Below are 15,855 nucleotides of genomic sequence, written 5' to 3' on the forward strand. Positions count from 1 at the left end.
TGTCACACTGATCTCCTGTTGGTAAATCAGTATCTTTTGACAAATGCCATAATAAAATCCATGTAGTTATTTTTTACATTACTTGAATAAATACAGCAACCAGCCGCTTTTAGAGTAGCTTTTTTATCCCAAGATGCCGTTCAAACTTACTCTCATCTTCAGTTGACAAATACATTTGTCTTTTCATCAGTATACTGTTTTTATTGATGGTGTAATGAAGATGGGTGAAAGCCTAAAACATGCCTTGACACAAGTAAACCTGCACAAAAAGTGATTCATTTTTTTATTTGTTTAACTACATCAATCCACAGCCATGGAGTTCAACCATACAGAACTAATTTGTTTATGTTCAGTGAAGATGGGTGAAAGCCTAAAACATGCCTTGACACAAGTAAACCTGCACAAAAAGTGATTCATTTTTTATTTGTTTAACTACATCAATCCACAGCCATGGAGTTCAACCATACAGAACTAATTTGTTTATGTTCAGTGAAACTTGTGCTGTCTATTGTGTTAAAAGAGCTGTTGTAGAACTAGAGAAAAATCAATTTTTGACAGTATAATGTAGCTGGATAGATACAAAGTCTACTCACCAAGTGGCAGCAGGAGAACACACATATACAAGGGTGAGCCAAATGAAAACCTTAAACTTGTTATAACAAATCGAAATTTTGCGCCGTTATCCTGTAAGAGTTGGTGAGCTTGCTACAAATAGCGTGCAGAATGGCCTGCAGGTGGCAGCATACCATTGCAGTATCAGTATAAAGATGGCTGCCCCACTTGTGACTTGCACCAGGGAACAACAGCATTCTGTTATTCAGTTTTTGTGTAGTGAAGGTGTGAAACCTATTGAAATTCATCAACGAATGAGGGTTCAGTATGATGATGCACGTTTGTCACAGCAGCAAGTCTACGAATAGAGTAGGAAGTTTGCAAATGGTGTGACTTCAGTTGAAGATGCTCCTCTTCTAGGTCAGGCACAACGAGTTGTGACTCTACAGAACATTGCAACAGTTGAAGCCATAGTGAAAGAAAACCACCGAGTGACACCGAATGACATTACAGCATGTTTACAGACTAGTCATGGCTCAGCACAACACATTGTGCATGATGTGCTCCACTTTCACAAACTGTCTGCAAGGTGGGTGCCAGAGCAGCTGACTCCTGAAATGAGAGAATGATGTATTGATGATTGTGAATAACTTCTACGGCACTTTGAACGAGAAGGTGATGGCTTCCTTGCAAGAATATTTACTGGGGACGAAACCTGGGTTCACTTCCACCACCCGAGAATGAAGAAAGTGAGCAAGGAATGGTGCCATTCCTCATCACCAAAACCAAAGGAGTTTCGAATGGAACCATCAGCAGGGTAGGAGTTATGCTGACACTCTGTTGGGATGAAAAAGGCATCATTTTGGAGCATTACATGCCTAGAGGGACGACTGTCACCAATGCATCATACACAGATCTCCTAAAAATTCATCTGTGGGCTGCAATAAAATCAAAGCGATGTGGATTGCTGACAACAAGTGTCCTTTTGCAACATGACAATGCAAGGCCCCACACTGCCCGTACAACAGTTGCAACAATCACAGACCTGCATTTTGAGTGTTTTCCTCATCTACCATACTCACCAGATCTTTCCCCAAGTGATTTCCATATGTTTGGACTACTCAAAGATGCAATGGGAGGAAAGAAGTTCCGTTCTGATGAAGAGGTACGCCACACACTGCATGCGTGGTTGTGCTGACTACCAAAAGAATTTTTTTTCTAAAGGAATTTATGTGCTTTGTAAGCACTGGAGGATTTGCATTGAGTGTGGGGGAGATTATGTTGAAAAGTGATACAGCTTTGTACCACTTCTGCACAATAAAATTTAAAAAAATATTTAAGGTTTTCATTTGACTCACCCTCGTAAAAAAAGGTTTTACATACGCAAGCTTTCGGAGTCATTGGCTCCTTCCTTCCTTCACATCCCATCCAGTAACTCTCCCATGGCCTGGGGTTCTGTATGACTTTTCCTAACTCTACCCCTTTTCTAAACATCTCCAGTCCTTTTCATTGACCCCTCTTCCTTCCTCCTCAAACCCTTCTGCCAGAAGAAGGAGCTACTCGCCCCAAAAGCTTGCATAAGTAAAATCTTTTTTTTTATGGGTGTGTTCTCCTGCTGCTGCTTGGTGCATAGATTATTTTTATCTATCAAATTACATTATGTTGTAATACTAGGTATGTTTGCTCACCAATGACTGGTATTTGCTGCTGCTGAGCTGGTGTTGTGGACGAAGCAGGCCGCGGGCTGGCAGGAGTTTGTTGCTGCTGCTGTTGCTGTTGTTGTTGTTGTTGTTGTTGTTGCTGCTGCTGCTGCTGTTGTGCCACAAGCAAGGCAGCAGTAGCAGCTGCTTCTCCCACATGACCCACTGCTAGAGTCTGTTGTGGTACCTTGCCACCTGGTAGTCCGATGTGTGGCATGAACAATGGAGGAGCTGGAGATGGCTGACTGTGGTGCTGGTGTGAATGTAGGTGGGGCTGATGAAGCAACAATTCCTGTGCCAGGCTAACACTCGATATAGGCTGTGTGTGGGATGGCTGTTTTTGATCTGAAAAAAGAATAGTATCTTCAGCAGTCTCTGCAATTAAAGATATAAAATCAATAATTTTTTTCATATCAAATTACAAAATTATTACAAGGCTAATTCAATTTTCCAACTTGGTTGTAACACAATCACTGTAATTTGTCTCATATAATCGTATGATTTCAGTGATGTGCCATTTTGAAGTGCTGCTCCTATAGTTCTGATTTTACTCCATCTCCCTGTGTAGGTGTACACAAATGTGTGTCTGTCATATTAATGAGTAACGGCTGTCATAGTAGACACAAAGAACAACAACATTCCATACCCATCACTGATTTAAAATAATTTATGCAAAAACTTGTATGTAAGATTGCAATTTCATTTTTCAAATGGACAATGCATTTTGGCAGAAAACACACACACACACACACACACACACACACACACATGACCACAGTCTCTGGCAGCTGGATTTTCCATTGTTTGATTTCATTGATATTTTAGTTTCATGAAGTACACAGTTTTACATTTCTGAACATTTAAAGTAAGTTTATTGTCCACCTTTGCACTGACTGAATATTTGTTGTGCTGCAATTTTCAGACAGTAGTTCACTGCAGAACTCTTTTTTTTTATAGGCAGGTGTGACCTGAGCTTTATTCCAACTACTGGCCAAATATTTATTTGTGTGAGGGTCTGATGGTATATTATGGTTAAAAGAGGATCTACCTCAGACACAAATTCTATATATAATCTGATGGGAGTTCCATCAAGACTGGCAACTTTGTTCAGTTTTAGTAATTTGCTTCTTGTGCTCTCAGTGAGACGAAAAACCTATGTCACTCATGTTCACAGTAGTAGAACAATTAGACAGGGGCAGAATTCCTGAACTTTTCTTTATAAAGGAAAATTTGTAAATGGAGTTCAGCATTTCTGGTTTTAATATGGTCCACTGACAGCTTTAACATATGACCAGAATTTCTGTGGATTTTGTGAGAGGTCTTTTGATAAAATTCTGATGCAGTAGTCATCAAAGGCTTCATACATTGCCCTTTGACAGCCAAGTTCATTATTTTTATACCTCTCTATCTATAGCTCTATGCTTTATTTGGTTATGGCCCTAATCCTAACGATCTCTTCTAAAGGGTAGAGCTATGTCAAAAAGGGCCTATGTTCTGCACTGATCACTATGTTGCAATTGTTCGGTATGTTTCATAACTTCTCACCAAAGAAGTCTTGGCAAGAATGTATTGTAGCTAATATAAAGCGATAATTTGTATTGACATCTTCCAGCAACTCAACTAATAAATACATTTAATACAACGAGACATATCAAGTTGGAGTTTAATCCATCTGCTATGTTTTCTGCTGCCAAGAATTTTTTTTCCTGTTTTCATTCCATATATATTGAGGGTGCATACGTAATATGCCATATGCACAGGAATATGTAAAAATTGTTATTTATCCAAAATATCATTTAAACTTACAGCTCAGTTGTTTATATTTATGTTTGTGAGTGCAACAATGCAGTTGGTTTCACAGAGTGCATCAGTAATTAAAAGTACACCTAATTAAAATTATGGCAACATTATGTAATACAAAAAACATTGTGAGTGAATAAGCACCAGAGGAAGTATTTTTACCATTTATTCAAAAGCAGGCACTCCCAACTTATTGAGAATGTATTCACAATTAGCTGAAAGTAATTAACTTATGAAAAAACTGACATTACAAAAGTGTGGACCCTCCAGTTTTCAGTTGCCTATTTTGTTTTGATGATTGCAAGATTCTGACCTCTAATAGTATAATTTTATTGCTGCAGACAACACCACTCACTAATGGATTCAGTCAATAATTCAGGTACCTAATACTTTAGAATCATAAAAAAAATTATTTCAAGATGGATTCCATGCTCATAAACAGGGGCTTCAGAAACCATATAATAATAATGTGCCATGTACTTCTGCGAATTACTCACCTGAAACAAATTTTATGAACCAAACAAAAGAAAAACCTTAGAATCTGTGCCAAAGAGCAGAATCCAACCTAAGAGAATTTTAAAGCATTGTGTAATTCCAGAATCCAAATCATGTTCTTAAGCCTGTCTTTAAATAGGCACCGCTATCCTAAAGTCTGCAGCTCCTGAATGGCCAGCACAAAGACAACAATTAATTGTCTGACTGTGATATAGTTCAAATCAGAGCAGTATACTGTAAACATGTCAGATCACATCAGATTTTCACACAACTAACATCTATACATCAGTTAACATTAAAGTTTGTGATCAGTGAGCACACATAAAACATTAGTATGTCAGTTCATGTGGAAGTCTGCATGTTGCCTAATGCTCACAATTCTATGTCAGTTTAGGTGAAATTCCATGCTTGATAAAATACATGCAAAAAGAGTGTCTGTAAGGAATATGAACTCTACGTAATTCATGGTTGTATCTAATGAACCTCAAGTGAACATCCAAAACGAAAGTGTTAATGATATCTTAACTGTATGTGCTGGACTGTGTTACTTAGGCTGGTAACAATACTGCACACCCTTTCGAGTGCACCGATACAATCATATTTCTGTCATCACATATTCTGCCACTGTGAACTTTAACCAGATCTATGACATTCCTTAGTAGTTAGGTGATTCTACTTCTTTATAAGGTTACAAAGAAGGAGATGCACTTCCATTTACCTGTGTATACTGTGAGTTGTGAAACTGGAATTGTTCACCAACTGTACTATAGTGCAAATATATTCAGATGAAACTCCTTTAAAACTCATTTCGTGTCCAGTTTACATCATTTGAATCTCTCCTAGTTGCTGTTAGTTCTCAGTATATTATTCCAGTTCAGTGAGATATGAGACTTCAAGATTCTTCAAAACCAAGTGCAACAAAACAACAGGTAAGCAGAATGTCTCAATATAAAGCACATATATACTGAGGTCACACCCCAAGTCACTGGATACCTCCTAATATCATAGCAGACCTCCTTTTCCCTGGCGTAGTGCAGCAGCTCGATGTGGCAGGGACTCAACAAGTCATTGGAAGCCCCAGTCATCCATTATTGCAAAAGTCCACCTACTTAGCTGAGTAGTAACGTGCTTGCCTCCTACGCAGCGGGCCCATGTTCAATTACTGGCTGGTTTGGAGATTTGCTCCACTTGTGGATTGGGTGTTGTGTTGTCCTCATCATCATTTCATCCTCCTCACCAGCATGTAAGTCACCCAATGTGGCATCGGCTGAAATAAGACTTGCACTCGGAAGCCAAACTTCCCTGGATGCCATACGATCATTTCATTTTTTCATTGAAAAAGTGTTGCCACTGCAGGATTTTGTGCATGAATTTACCCATATGTTATTCTGTCCCGTCAATGTGCAATGGAATGTCAGGTGATCTGGGTGGCCATATCACCTGCTCAAATTGTCCCAAATGTTGTGACACAGTGCATTGTCATCCATAAAAATTTCATAGTTGTTTGGGAACATGATTCCATCAATGGCTACAAATGGTCTCCAAGTAGTCAGATGTACCCATTTCCATTCAATGATTGGCTCAGTTGAACCAGAGGCCCTAGCCAATTCTCTGTAAACACATCCCACACAATTATGGAGCCACCACCAGATTGCACATTGTCTTGTCGACAACTTGGATCCATGGCTTCATAGGGTCTGCACCACACTTAAACCCTATCATCAGCTCTTACCACCTGACATTGGGTCTCATCTGACCAGGTCACTGTCTTCCAGACATCTAGGGCCCCAACTGATATTGTCAGGAGCCCAAGAGAGGTACAGCAGGTAAAGTCATCCCGTTAGCAAAGGCATGCATGCCAGTCATCTGCTGCCATAGCCCATTATTGCCAAATTTGGCCTGTCCTAACAGAAGCATTCGTCATACGTCCCACATTGATTTTCTGCATTTATTCCTTGCAGTGTTGCTTGTTTCTCGGCACGAACAAAAGCCACTTCTCTCAGTCATTAAGTGCATGTCATTTGTCACTGCATTCTCCACGATGAGAGATAATGCCTGAAATTTGGTATTCTTGGCATACTCTTGACAATGTGGATCTCAGACTATTGAATTCTCTAACAGTTTCCGAAATGGAATGGTCCATGCATCTAGCTCCAACTGCCATTCAATGTTCAAAGTCTATTAATTCCCATTGTGTGGTTGTAAAAACATTGAAAACCATTTCACATGAATCACCTGAGTATATAATAGCCCCGCCAATACACTGTCCTTTTATACTATGTGTACATGATACTACCGCCATCTGTATAGGTACATATTGCTGTCCAATGACTTTTGTCACCTCAGTGTACTTCCGAGGGTAAAATAGTCCTCATTAAACCTAACAGTATATACCACAATCAGGCACTAGAAGAAAAGAAGACACCCACATTGAGCTTACAGATTTGATTAAGGTGCAGGAGATCCAATGAAAAACAAGATCTTGTAAATAAAAAATGTAGATATATCCTGTTGAAAGGGGTTATCTTACACTATAGAAGAGATACTGGTCAACAATGTTTAATATCTTTATACTTGTAACATATAGATTCATCTTCAGAGTGCTGTGTGTGCATACTGGTATGTGTATCATTACTGTAAGTGAACATAAACATTGTTTTTTATTTTTATAAGAGAACCTGCCTAACACATACAAATATTGAAGTATTTGATTGATTACTAATACTTGTTTAATTCCTTAATATGTTATATCATAATTAGAGCAAGAAGCTTGTAAAATATTCTCATTCCATAGCCTGTGATGTGTTCAGAACATGGGTCTACAGAACACAAAATAAGCAAATAAATGTATATTTCAACCATTCACATGTATTTAATATATATTTACCTTCACTAGTGAAACCTACTTACACAAACATTCTCTTGTTGCTCTGCCACCCACCTTAATCACAACACTATTTCCTCTCGCCAAATTTCTTCACCCCCACCCCCCTTTCTTCTACTGATAAAGAGTCTTGGCCTGTAGAAGCTTTTTCTTTTCCCTGTTGTACTACCATTTATAGAGTGATGACAAGCAGGTGATCTCCAATCCGTTCTCTCCATATTCTCAAACAATTCTGAGAAGGTAGCTTATGAGAAACCACATTTTGTGACTGTTCAACTGTACATAATTCTGTACAGAAAAAGCAATATAAATGTCACAAACTCAGTTCTAGTACACCTAAATCAAAAACTTCTCTTTTGGCACTTTCTATGACCTTGATAAGGTCCTCAATTGTTTGGCTTGTCAACTAACCCATTAAAGGCAACCCCCCCTAGCATGGATAATACGTAAGAATACATAGCTGACAACAAGACAATATAACATGTATAGATAAAAAATCTACAGCCAAGCAATGACAGGAGAAAATAAGTAAAAGATGTGAAAACATGCTGGTTTCCAGAGCCAATGGTTTCTTCTCCTGCAAAAGGGATGAAGGGAAAGGAAGAAGGCTGGAGGAAAAAAGACTGGTGAGGTTTATGAAATGGCAAGTGTTACGGGAAAGTCAGCCATAAGCCCAGATCAGGAGAGACTAATTGGACAGGATGTGAAGGAAAGACTGATTCTGATCATTCTGATCAATCTTTTCTTCTCATCCCATCCAGTAAGTCTCCCACAGACCCAGAGTTCTGAGCAACTTTTCCGTAACTCTTATCTAAACCTCACCAGTCTTTTCCTTCTTCCCTCTTCCTTTCCCTTCAACCCTTCTGCAAGATGAAGGAGCCACCGGCTCTAAAAGCCTGCACTTTTCCACAACTTTTATGCGTTTCCTTCTGCCAGTGCTTGGTGAGGAGATTTTTCATCCATCCGTATTATATTTCCAAACATTGATTATTTTCATTGATAACTGATTATTTTCATTGATGATAAAGTAAGTCAGACTGCTGTTCTGGGTCCCCTAAATGTAGCTAGCAATTCATTTTTGGTGACCCGTGGACCCCAGAAAAGCTGGTTGTCTTCTTTGAGAGCACATTCACAAAGGCATACACAGTTCTAGGAAGTTATATAGCCTACAATAAAATTCTAGACACAGTGTGATATTAAAGGTAGTATTTCTCTTAATGCCGTATTTATCTCATTATCTCATGTACTAATACTGAATTTATTATTTTTCAAATGAATTTAAATAATTACAAAGAGAGTATATATAAAAGTAACTCACGAGATGTCCTGGTCGTTGGGTCTGGAGGGGAGTATGGTGGCTCAGATCCAGAATCTGGGGGGCTGTCTGGTAAGCTGTGACTATAAAACAAAATAAAGAGAATTGTGCATCACACAGGCTTACAACTTTTGCATTTATAAAAATTTGTTGACATACACTGATGAGCAAAAACATTATGACCACCCACTTAACAGTATGTTGCTCCACCTTTGGGACACAACACATTTTGAGTCTGCATGGTATGGATTTGACAAGTCCTTTGAAGATTTCTGGAGATATACGGCACCAGAAGTCTACACAGAGGTCACACAATTCTCATAAATTATACGCTGGAGGCTTTTGGGTGCGATAGTATCCTAGATGTGTGATCAAATCAAGTGAATTTATAGGACAAGGCATCAATGTGAATTCACTATCACAATCCTGAAACCACTGTAGATGTGAAATGGACAGTTATCCTGTTGGAAGAGGCCTTCGCCATTGGGGAAGACATCAGTCATGAAGGGCTCCTTGTGGTTTTTTCATAATGTTCACAAATTCCACAGTTGTCATGGTGCCTTCAATTACTACCACAGGTCCCATGGATGCATAGATGGCTGTCCCCCATAGCAAAATGCTGCCCCACTGCTCCATACTGGTGAAGTACACATTTCAAGCATCCATTAACAGGAATTGTGACATATCTGGCAACAATCATCAACCTGGCATACCAAGAAATGTGATTATCTGACCAGTGACACATTTCCACTAAGCCATCATCCAATCACAATGAACCCGTGCCCACCCCAGTTTTAACCAATAACGTCATTCAGTCAGCATAGGAAAACATAGCAGTCACCCGCTGCAGAGTTACACATTCAAGAATGTGTAGTGAACGCCATGCTCCAAAACACTTGTGCATGTTCCAGCATTATACTATGTCATCAGACATGTTGCAGATCATCACCTACGTTACTTTATATAGTGGGCACGCCTCTGACCTCCATGTTCTGTGATGAGGCACAGACATCCAACACCTTGTCACCTACTTGTTGCTCCACTGTCGTTCAAACACTTTCCATAGATGTTCGCATCAGTGACATGGAAACAGCTGACCAGCTTTGCCATTTCCAAGATACTCATTCTCAAGTGTCGGCCGTAACAATCTGCCCTTTGTCAAAATCACTTACGCCAGCACGTTTCACTATTTGTGGCCAGTATTGTCAACAGTAAGACTTCCCACTTACCTCTAATCATCTTACGTACTTTCCCTATTTCATCACATACCCACAAAGCCGCCAGGCAGCAATCAGTGTTGGGATGGGCAGTGATCATGATGCCCTGGCTCATCAGCGTATACACATTTGGAAGTTAATAACAATAATAAGGACACTGAAATGGAAAACTAATACATAAACTCCAGATTGAAATTTTCACTCTGCAGTGGAGTGTGCGCTGATATGAAACTTCCTGGCAGATTAAAACTGTGTGCCAGACCGAGACTAGAACTTCGGACCTTTGCCTTTCGTGAGCAAGTGTTCTACCATCTGAGCTACCAAAGCACGGCTCACACCCCATCCTCACAGCTCTGCTTCCACCAGTACCTCATCTCCTACCTTCCAAACTTCACAGAACCTCTCGTGCGAAACCTTCAGAACTAGCACTCCTAGGAGAAAGGATGTCGCAGAGACATGGCTTTGTCACAGCCTGGAGGATGTTTCCAGAATGAAATTTTCCCTCTGCAGTGGAGTGTCTGGTGTTTTGAAACTTCCTGGCAAGTTAAAACTGTGTGCTGGACTGAGACTTGAACTTCGGACCTTTGCCTTTCATGGCCAAGTGCTCTACCAACTTCTGTGTAGTTTGGAAGGTAGGAGATGAGGTACTGGTGGAAGTAAAGCTGTGAGGATGGGGCATGAGTTGTGCTTGGGTAGCTCAGATGGTAGAGCAATTTCCCATGAAAGGCAAAGGTACGAGTTCGAGTCTTGGTCCGGCACAGAGTTTTAATCTGACAGGAAGTTTCAATACGTAAACTTCCAGTTTCTTCTGGCATCTGTTGAAATCTGCAGCTTCCATTAATTTTTGTTATATTCTGCTTCACTCAGTGATTAAATTAGTAACTTCACAATATATCCCTTTTATTTTTTAAGAAATTTCACAATTAATTTTTGTCAAATGTCCATGTCAACATTTAAAGTACTATATGAGAATTAATGAAAGGGGTACAGGCACCCACTACACACACACACACACACACACACACACACACACACACACACACACACACACACACACACACACCTTCATATCCGCCTGTCAATCATCCAGTACCTTTTAACATCACAACAATATACAAAGCACTTATCTATGTGAAGGCTTGTTATTGCACCATAAAAATGTTTCCAGTGGAGGTGGTATGACTTTGCTCTTCTCCAAGCTGAGGACTGACTTATTTAATCAGTAACAGAGGGAGCTATGGTTGACTATGGAACATGAATGACTGTGCAGCATAACAATATTGCTCACACTGAGCTACGTCAGAGGTAAACTATGTTAAATGCAAGAAATCTCCACATATGTTCTTAGTCCTAGCAGTTAATAATGTGTTGCTGCATTAAAAATCAACATTAAATAAAGATGATGCTGCGTATATTAGGTTCCTTACATAAATCTCAGAAAAATAATTATTTTTGATGACAGAGAACTTCATAATTTACATTACTGTACTTTCGTTGTAGCTAATAGAAGGCAGAGAAGAAACTGGCTGTGATCGATTGCCGTATGTTATAGGGAGTGTAGCAGTCAGTAATTATGATACATATGCATAACTGGAGGGGAGGGGGGGAGGGGGGCATCTGGAACTGTAAGTAGGTAAATGGTTTATTAATGGTAGAGCAAGCTAGTGGAAAACTTTCTGACAAGTAAATTTACATACAGAAGAGGCTTTAGTGATACATGATAAACAAGTCCCATTCTACTCACCAAGGTACAAATTAACCAGACAAGTCAATATTTCCTACTACATGGGGACAACAAAAGGAGACATAACCTGTCTTGTTTCCACTCTGAAGTATGTTACATGTTCTGCAATGGTTCTGGCAATAATATTGTGGTAGTCAGTGGGTACTGTGGTCCAAGTGACAAGAATGGAGCTCATAAGGTCAATTCAATATTTTATGCAATCCTGTTAATTCACTTTGACCTATTCCATACAGGGAACTGTAGCTCCCAAGATGATAAAGGAAAGAAAATCCTATAAAAGTCCAAAGTCCAACGCTGGTTTTGTTAACGTTTCAGTGGTGCACTCTGTCAACTTACAACTGATGCTGTGCATGCTATGTAAATGTTGCTATTAAACTTCCTTTGCAGTTTGTTTTTCCACACCTACAACTCTCTTCACCAGTGAGCAAAATATACTTTAAAAATTAATTTAACTTGAACTTTTGGTTTGTTTGTCTTAACGTGAATAATAATTTGGCCCCTTCCTCTTCCATTGCCTAGGATCTAAGTCTTCATAAAGCTCTCTGAAGAATGCATGAAGGTGCGTTATAAAGTATGGAGCCACGGGCACTGTGAGTGATCTCAATTGCGAGCTCGTACTTACGGGTGGGCGTAGGCTGCAAGTGGCGGAGGTGGAGGTGGTGGTTGCTGTTGTTGCTGCTGCTGTTGCTGGGGGGATGCAGGCACCCTCCTGCTGGGTGGTTGGTGTGAGGGGCTGCCACTGGGGTCTGCCACCGCTGCCGTTGCGGCCGCCAGCACCCTTTGCTGGCTGGCCTCCGGCGTCAGCATCTCCGTGAAGTAGCTGCAACAGGCGGACACAAACCTTAACACTTTGGCCTGCACGGATTCCTGCTGTCAGAATGTATTGTACAAAACATTACTAAAACAAGGAGGAAGTTTACCTTTTCAGTGAACTAAACAACCAGCAGTGGTGCCTAATCACATTGGGGAACTTGTAACATTAGCTCTGGCCAGGAGCATGTAGCACAAGTGCGACTCATGTTTAGGAGAATAGTTGGCCAAGCACTGGATAGATACAATGCTGTACCAAGGTGATCCTCGGTCTTTTTTTTTTTTTTTATCTTGTCTTCACGATTCCTATGTGAGCGATACATAGGGGTAGTATGTTCCTGAAGTCATCATTTAAAGCCGGTTCTTGAAACTTTGTTAACAGACATTCTTGAGATAGTTTATGTCTATATTCAAGAGTCTTCCAGTTCACGTCCTTCAGTATCTCTGCGACACTCTGCCACAGGTCAAACAAACCTGTGATCATTCATGCTGCCCTTCTTTGTATATGTCAAATACACCCTGTTAGTCCTATTTGGCATGGGTCCCACACACTTGAGCAATAGGCTATTCTAGAACCAGTCGCACAAGGGATTTGTCAACAGTCTCCTTTGTAGTCTGATTACACTTCCCCAGTATTCTACCAATAACCTGAAGTCTATATTTGTTTCATACATAACTGAGCCTATGATATCATTCCATTTCATATCCCTACAAAGCGTGACACCCAGGTATTTGTATGAGTTGGGCAATTCCAACAGTGACTCACTGATAGTACAGTCATAGAATACAACATTTTTGCGTTTTGTGAAGCACACAGTTTTACATTTTTGAACATTTAAAGCACCTAGCGATCCCTTGCACCACTTTGATATCAAGATCTGGCTGAATACTTATACAACTTCTTTCAAACAGTACTTCATCATATATAAAGGGCCAGCATCTGCAAAAATTCTGAAGTTCCTGTTAATATTGTGTGCAAGGTCATTAATACACATCATGAACAGCAAGGGTCCCAACACATATCACAAGGGGCACACCTTTTGGTTCTTCTACATCTGATGATGACTCTCCATCCAAGACAACATGCTGTGTCCTCCCTACCAAAAATTCCTCAATTCAGTCTCAAATTTCACTTGATACACCACATGATCGTACTTCTGGAAATAAGTGTGCGTATTGTACTGACAATCAAATGTTCTGCGGATTTCGAGAAATACTGCATCTATCTGGGTGCCTTGTGGGGACTTAGAACCACTGGTTGTTGCCCCCATTAATATCACTGGCCTGCCGCAGCAAGAACAACTGTAACATTATATATAACAAGATGGACATATCCGAAAGAACAGATACCTTCAGTGACCATGCAGCTCGTTACAATGAAATTACTATGAAATGAATACCCCTAGCTGCATACAGGCGTTGATATATGTCAACGGAGACAGTTGAAAATGTATGATGGGCAGGGGCACTATGAACATGGTGCAGGACAGTAAGTTGCGAATGTGGGTCTCACGGGAGGCGTGCAACAGACAAGTCCCTGCAGTCAGTCGCACTATCCTCTTGTGTTCTTGGTGGTTCAGATGGATAGAGCGTCTGCTACGTAAGCAGGACATCCCGGGTTCGAATCACAGTTGGGGCACACATTTTCAACTGTCCCCGTTGACTTATACCAACGCCTTTATACAGCTAAGGGTGTTCATTTCATAGTAACTGTAACTTTGCCAGATTAGTTCTTTGTAGTACGCGCTCTGTGCTACAATTATTGTGTGTACGCTGTGAGAATAAAAGCGTTGATAGTAAGTGACGGAAGTGCGAGTGATTATTTATCATCGTAATTACCACACCCGATCCCCACCACCTACAGCCTTAATCCAAAGCTTCCAGTACGTCATGTGAGAGTTATGTTTCACATGATCGATGTTTTCTGAATCCATACTGGTTGGCATTGAGGTAATTCTGTTCAAGATACCTCATTACGTTTGAGCTCAGAATATGTTCTACGATTCTATAACAAATCGATGTCAGTAAATGATGAATTTATGCGGTAATGAATGTTAATGTATAATGAAGAACAGCTTTCTTTGCTCCTCATACATTATGAATAGAGCCTCAGTTATTAATTGGAAGTTAAAGAAAAAGCGTTACAATTCAAATCTGAAAAATATCACATTCTTTCTTTGCATTTTCTTGCTTTGAGCGAAGTAAACTCAATGATTACCTTATATCATCAAAGTCGAAATTAGCGACTATATAATATTATATCGGCAAGATAGCTGCTTTCGACCCCGCTCGATCTTAAGCTGCTTGTCATTTTTAGTTTGTCGGACCACTTTCTGTAAGCGCTGCATTTACTGACATTGTCATAAAAATAGCCTCAAAGCAGCATCTGAAATAAAAACAAACACCCTTTCATCTGCAGAAGACTCTGGAAATATTTTTCTAAGTACCCCCGTTCACAAATCTGGTGATCGTAGAATGATTTACTTTTTCAAGTTCTTTGAAGGTCGCTAAATAGGAAGAAGTCTCTTCTTTTTAAAGCACCAACAATTAAGCCTTAACTCACGAGGTGTAGCCTCTCAGACCGCGCGAAAATGTGGTCTCTCAGACCGCGCGAAAATTTTCAAACTCGCTCTCCATGGCCAGTTGTGGTGGATTGCTTCATTACTCTTCCTCCAAGCCTACGATATTATGTTGTGGGTTGCGTTATCGCCTTCTGTGTTTATTGTTGAGAAGTGTTATTGATAGGTGTTGGAGTCTCCTAAACTGGGCCTAGAGAAGTACGTACCTGTTTTCTTCAGTACGGTGTCATATAGCTCAAAATGTGTGCACACGATTATGTCAGTTCTAAATTTCCCGAGTGTGATGAAATTGTTAGTCGGTCTATGGAGGAAGGTGTCAGTAATACAGATCAACAAGTAAACGAAAAAGACGAAAATTTTACCTTAGCCAGAGCTCACAGTTCTGCTATCGAACAAGGGGATCTGTATCTTTCTTCAGTGTCTGTTAAAATCGAATGCGTTCTGAGTGGTGATATGGAAAATCTAGTTCCCACCAATCCATGTGAATTTGACGGAGTTTCTTTTTGTAGCTATTGCTTGCAATGAATGCTTTAACTAGATCTATGTTAAACCGACTTCTTTGGTTACCTTTGGTCAAATCCCTGCTACTGGAACTTGCTGTTACCAGAAGTTGTTGTCGTTTTGCACGAAAGGATTTTCTCGCAAACTCGACAATATAACACTATTCCGTCATATGTAAATGTTTCAGGATGGTCAGCTACCCACGAAAGGAAGTTTCTTTTTTCGGGCGACTTGGCGCACAACACGTTACACACTACA

The 15,855-nt window shown here is 40.1% G+C and overlaps 1 protein-coding gene across 14 annotated transcripts in view; it reads right to left on the reverse strand.

The window, feature by feature from the left end:
• LOC126284467 (myelin regulatory factor) overlaps positions 1-15,855 on the reverse strand; it is a 1,300,448-nt gene that overhangs the window by 82,969 nt on the left and 1,201,624 nt on the right. For all 14 annotated transcript variants that reach the window (XM_049983414.1, XM_049983413.1, XM_049983418.1 and 11 more), the window contains exons 3-5: positions 12,330-12,527; positions 8,750-8,829; positions 2,241-2,597 (exon numbers count right to left, since the gene is read on the reverse strand). In XM_049983414.1, the coding sequence (XP_049839371.1) occupies positions 2,241-2,597; positions 8,750-8,829; positions 12,330-12,527 (635 nt within the window). The remainder of the gene's footprint in view (positions 1-2,240; positions 2,598-8,749; positions 8,830-12,329; positions 12,528-15,855) is intronic.

The sequence above is a fragment of the Schistocerca gregaria genome, chromosome 8 (genome assembly GCF_023897955.1).
Source record: "Schistocerca gregaria isolate iqSchGreg1 chromosome 8, iqSchGreg1.2, whole genome shotgun sequence".
Taxonomy (NCBI): domain Eukaryota; kingdom Metazoa; phylum Arthropoda; class Insecta; order Orthoptera; family Acrididae; genus Schistocerca; species Schistocerca gregaria.